This window comes from Mus pahari, chromosome 4 (genome assembly GCF_900095145.1).
Source record: "Mus pahari chromosome 4, PAHARI_EIJ_v1.1, whole genome shotgun sequence".
Taxonomy (NCBI): Eukaryota; Metazoa; Chordata; class Mammalia; order Rodentia; family Muridae; genus Mus; species Mus pahari.
In genome coordinates, this window is record NC_034593.1 from 78,415,363 (window position 1) to 78,420,632 (window position 5,270).

General features: G+C 47.9%; 1 protein-coding gene across 1 annotated transcript in view; it reads right to left on the reverse strand.

Annotated features, from left to right (window-relative positions):
* Positions 1 to 5,063, reverse strand: part of Prcc (proline rich mitotic checkpoint control factor) — a 30,585-nt gene extending 25,522 nt beyond the window's left edge. The window contains exon 1 of the mRNA XM_021195800.2: positions 4,280 to 5,063. Within this exon, the coding sequence (XP_021051459.1) occupies positions 4,280 to 4,744 (465 nt within the window). The 5' untranslated portion in view covers positions 4,745 to 5,063. The remainder of the gene's footprint in view (positions 1 to 4,279) is intronic.
* Between the last annotated feature and the right edge of the window lie 207 nt (positions 5,064 to 5,270).

Genomic DNA, 5,270 nt, shown 5'->3' on the forward strand with positions numbered 1-5,270 from the left:
CATTCTGCAGACATGCACAGAGGGCCCTCTACATGCATGTGATCAGAACCAGAGCTATTAGACAAGAAGTGACATAGCTCTTTAAGGACCAGGTCACAGGGCTGGAAAGATGGCTCAGCAATTAAGGCACTGGCTGATCTTTCAGAGGACCTAGGTTCAACATTCAGTACCCACAAGAACAAGCAGCTCTATGTCCAGTTCTGGGGCTAATATGCCCTCTTCTGGCCCCCATGGACACTGCATGTATGCGGTGTACAAACACTCAGGCAAAGTACCCATCCACATAAAATACAAATTTAGTAGGTGGCTCCAGTCTTTAATTCCAGCACTCAGGAGGCAGAGGCAGGTCATCTCTGAGATTAAGAAACCTTGTCTTTCTTGTTTTTTGTTTGTTTGTTTGTTTTGTTTTCAAGACAGGGTTTCTCTGTGCAGTCCTGGATGTCCTGGAATTCACTCTGTAGACTAGGCTGGCCTCAAACTCAAAGAAATCTGCTTGAGTGCTGGATTGAGAAGCCCTATCTAGAAAATTCGAAAGAGAGACAGATAGACAGACAGGCAGACAGAGACACTTGGTCACACACACCTGAGAATCTTCAATATTCTTCAATATTCTTAGGCTGCCTTTCCCTAAGAGTTATGTTCAAAGAACAAATCTACCAATGTGAATAAACCACAACAGGGAAACAACAGCAAGGGTGTGGCACTCAGTGGACTACAATTTCTTCACACTTCAGAACCTCAGTGGGTCAAATAAAAAAGCCTTCCATTTTCTGCCACTCTCACAACTACAACCTCCACCACAAATCTTTTTTTCTTTTTTGGATATTTGAGACAAGGTCTTGCTATGTAGCCCTGCTGGCCATATAAATTCAGGGAATCCCAAACTCAAGGCATTCCTCCTGCCTCAGCCTCTCAAGAGCTGGGATTAGAAATATATCCCAGCAAGTTGTTCTAATGCTACCTTTGTGCAAGAGATGAGCCTTTCCACAGCTGTCACTGTGGAGAGAAGCATTCCCCAAATATAGCAAATATAATAAAACAATTAAGTCTAGGGGGAAATGAGAAAAGAGGAAAGAAGCAGCAGGCAGACTGTGTTTCTGATTCACTCATGGATAGGCTTTCTTTGGCCACAGTTAAATCAAGATCAAGGTTAGTTTCAATGGGGAAACAGAAGGCTTTTGTAAAAATCCTAGACCAAGAAATGACAAACTTAGGCAAGAATAAAGGACAGGTGGTATGAAAGAAAGTTTTGAAGCAAACTGGAGACTCTAGAATCTCGAGATCTTCCAGAAAGAATCCATTTGAGTTTATTCATTCAGAAAAAAATTTAGAGTGCTCCCCATCATCAAGGAAATTTTCTCTTCACAACAGATGGAGACCACCATAGAACACCACAGCAGGGTTGGAGAGATGGCTCAACAGTTAAGAGCACTGACTGCTCTTCCAGAGGTTGAATTCAAATCCCAGCAACCACATGGTGGCTCACAACCATCTGTAATGAGATCTGATGCCACCTTCTGAGCTGTCTGAAGACAGCTACAGTGTACTCACATATATTAAATAAATAAATAAATTTTTATTTTATTTTATTTTATTTTGGGGGGGAGGGGGATTTTTGAGACAGGGTTTCTCTGTATAGCTCTGGCTGTCCTGGAACTCACTTTGTAGACCAGGCTGGCCTCGAACTCAGAAATCCACCTGCCTCTGCCTCCCAAGTGCTGGGATTAAAGCCGTGTGCCACCACGCCCGGCTATAAATAAAATATTTTAAACAGAACAAAACCACAGCAACTAATTTAAATGCAGAGTCCTGAAGCCTGATCCCAATGGACAGACACATCTATCAACAACTCCTACACCCAAGGCTGAGGTGACATTAGAGAGGAGGGGGCAGCCAGATGATCTGGCAGTTTGCTATGACCCTGTCTCTCCTAGTAACATCAGAGACTACAACCCATAGAGCCCACATGACTGCCTGAATTTGATCTGAACAAGGACAACAGTCTCAACCCTATCTAAAGAACTACAGGCAACCATGCTTAGAGTGGGGGAAGCAGCCTTCCCCAGGGAAGAGCAGACCAATTGGTTGTTCAATTCTGAAGGATCATCCCTGAAAACATGCATACAGAACCACATACAGTCTGAGCAGGTTACATACTTAGAAATACATATACACATACATGCAAACACATACATACACACACACATGCATGCATATTAACAACAATAAATTTAAAAAGGACATGAATTTGAAAGAAAGCAAAAAGGGGATATAAGGAAAAAAGTAGGGTCCTAAGTAACTTCTGCCTTCATGGAGTTTCTATAACAGAGAAGGAAAAAAAGCTAAATATATAATGTAATGTAATAAGGTGGTTAAACTACAGAAAAAAACAAAGCAAGACCAGATATGGTGGCTCACATCTTTGATCCAGCACTTACAATGCAGAGGCAGGAGGAGTTTGAGGCCAAACCTGGCCTATGTAGCAAATTCCAGGCCAGCTAGGGCTCCATAAGACCCTGTCTCCAAAAAATCAAAGCAGGAAGGGGAGAGTGACAGGAAAGGGCGGGCAGGGAGGGGTGGGTGACAGGAAAGGGCAGGCAGGCCAGAGGTGCTTGGAACATGCCTCTCACGCCAAGACTTGACAGAGCGTGATGAAAAGACCAAGACAGCTACTGGGGGAAAACTGAGAGTCAAAGAATTGTACCCACAAAAGATAAAGATGGCCCTTGGTAGCTTGGAAAAACTAAAGAAAAGCAGAGTTAGCGAAAGGAGCCCAAGATGGACCAATTCATTTACTAAAGGAGAGAAAGCAAAGAACTGTCACAGGCTGCCTCCTTTATCATGAAGTCCTCATGGAAGTGGCCTTGTCTTTTCCTGCTTAAACATCTGAAAACAACCTAAGTCAGGCATGATGGCACAAGTCTTTAATCCCAGAACCCAAGAGGCAGAGGCAAGAGGATCTCTCTAAGTTCAAGGCCAGGTCTACAGAGCAAGCTATAGGGGGGCATCTAGGACTACATAGAGACCATCAAACAAATAAACAAGAAAACACTGTAATCTTAGCTGCCTCTTTTAGAAACTGTACTCTAATGCTCATCTAGCCTGGGCACTATCTAGATGGTGAAACAGATTTATACAGATCCAGTTGTCAATCTCCAGTAAGACTGCATGCTGGACTCCACTTTCAGATCTGTAAATAGTATGTTTGGGTTGAGGATGCAGCCCAGTTGATAAGAATGTTCGCCTAGCATGCACAAAGTCCTAGACAAGAAGGTAAACTGCATAAAGCAGGCATGGTGGTGTTCGGCTGTAATCCCAGAACTCAAGAAAGAGATGGAGGAGGATCTGGAGTTTAAGGACAATCTTAGCTACTAAATTTGAAGCCAGCCTGGGCTACCTAAGACCTGGTTCTATAGGCTGCAATCCCAGCTACAGGGGAGACTGAAACAGAACAATCTAAAATTCAAGTCAGCCTGGACAATCTAGAAAAACCATTTCTCAAAATGGAAACGGGGCTGGGTTTTGTAGCTCAGTGGAAGAGCATTTACCTAGTATGTGTGAGGGAGGCTACAAGTCCAACTCCCACTGTGTGGGGGGGGGGGGGGAGTGAGGGAGAGGTCATACTCAACTTCTTATGCCAGGGATAGTGTAATACACTTTTTTTTTTTTTTTTTGTAATACACTTTTAAATCCAGCACTAGGACTCTGAGGCAAGAGACCCACAAGCTGAAGCCCAAGCTGGGGTACACAGTGACTCAAAAAAAGCCTGGGTTACAATACTAGAACCATCTCAAAATAAACAAACATTCCATCTCTTCTCTAACACCATTCACGTCCTTTACTTCCTTCTGGCCTACTTATTTTAGAGATGGGGCAAATGATAAGGCTGGTCCTGGATGTTCAACAGGAGCACTTTAGTCCCTCCAGCTGTCACTTCAGGTGCCACTTTTAACCTGCCCTCTATATGGGAGGAGAAGCCAACTGAGATGAAGATGCTAAAAGGGAAAGAGGTGTCTCCATGCATGCGCCTTCGCCTGTCAGTGCCAAGGATACCACGCATCCCTTTCTGCAAGGAAGCCCCGGGTTCCGGAATGCCTCAGGGCCAATCCCTAACTCCCCAAAACAGACAAGTTTAGCTGAATCTAACTGCCTTCTAAGAGGCTTCCAGCGGCTCGGAGTCAACGGATGCGTTTGTGGAGCTCCATTATGGCTCCAAGTCCCTCCTACCCCTAAACTCCAGCCCAATGGGACTTGAGGTGCCCCCCCCCCCGATACTCACATCGCCCTTCTGCAGCTCCGGCGCCGCTATCCTAACCGGTTCGGTTCTCTTCTTTGGCTTGGGAAGGCCCAAGGGGGGTCCGACACCGCCCACAGCTGGGGGCAGACTGAGCCCGGGGCCTTGGGACGATGGCAGCCCCAGCCCTTCTCCGACTCCCGCCGCTTCCGCCGGGCTCACTCCTGCAGGTGGCGGGAAGCCGCCCAGGCCGAAGGGCAGCGGCGGAGGCGGCTGCAATCGGGGGTCTCCGGGGGGCGGGGGCAGCAGGAGCGGCGGGGGGAAGGCTGGGGCCAGCATCTGGGGGGGCGGGGGCAGCAAGGCCGGGCCTTTGGGTGCGGGGAGGGAAGCGAACAGGCCTCCTAACGTGGGCCCCGGCATAGGAGCCGCCGCCACATCCTCTTCCTCCGGCTCCGGCTCCGGCTCATCCGGCTCACTATCGTCGCTGCTGGCATAAGCAACCAGAGACATGGCGCCCCCGCCTTTGGGACGCCCTTGCTGGTAGACTAGGCCTACTTGAGACCCGGGATGTCCCGGCGGCCTAGTAGGCCCTACCAGCGGGCAAGGCGGGGAACCGAAAAGCGCCTCCTGCTCCGTGCTCTAGAATTATCCCCGACAGGAACCCATGGTTAGGGTGGATTTCCACCGAGTAAGAATTCCCGCTACACTTAGGCTCCTAGCACCAAGCAACTACACACAGCTAATGGCCGCCGAGTCACTCCGCCTACTACTCGCCTCAAAGACTTGAGAACTACAATTCCCAGGGAAGGCTTTAGCAACGACCCCATTCTCTACCTCAGGGAACTCAGTGCAAAGCATGGCGGGAATTACAGTCTGAAGGTGGCGTAAAGGGTGCGCAGAAAGACTGAGCGAAGGCGTCCTCTGATGCAGGGATTCCTGGGATTCGTAGTTTGTTTGTTTGCTTGTTTGTTGTTGTGTCCTTTCAAGTCCCGTGTTACTACAAGCCCCATGGATCAGCGCGGCAGCACGGAAGCAT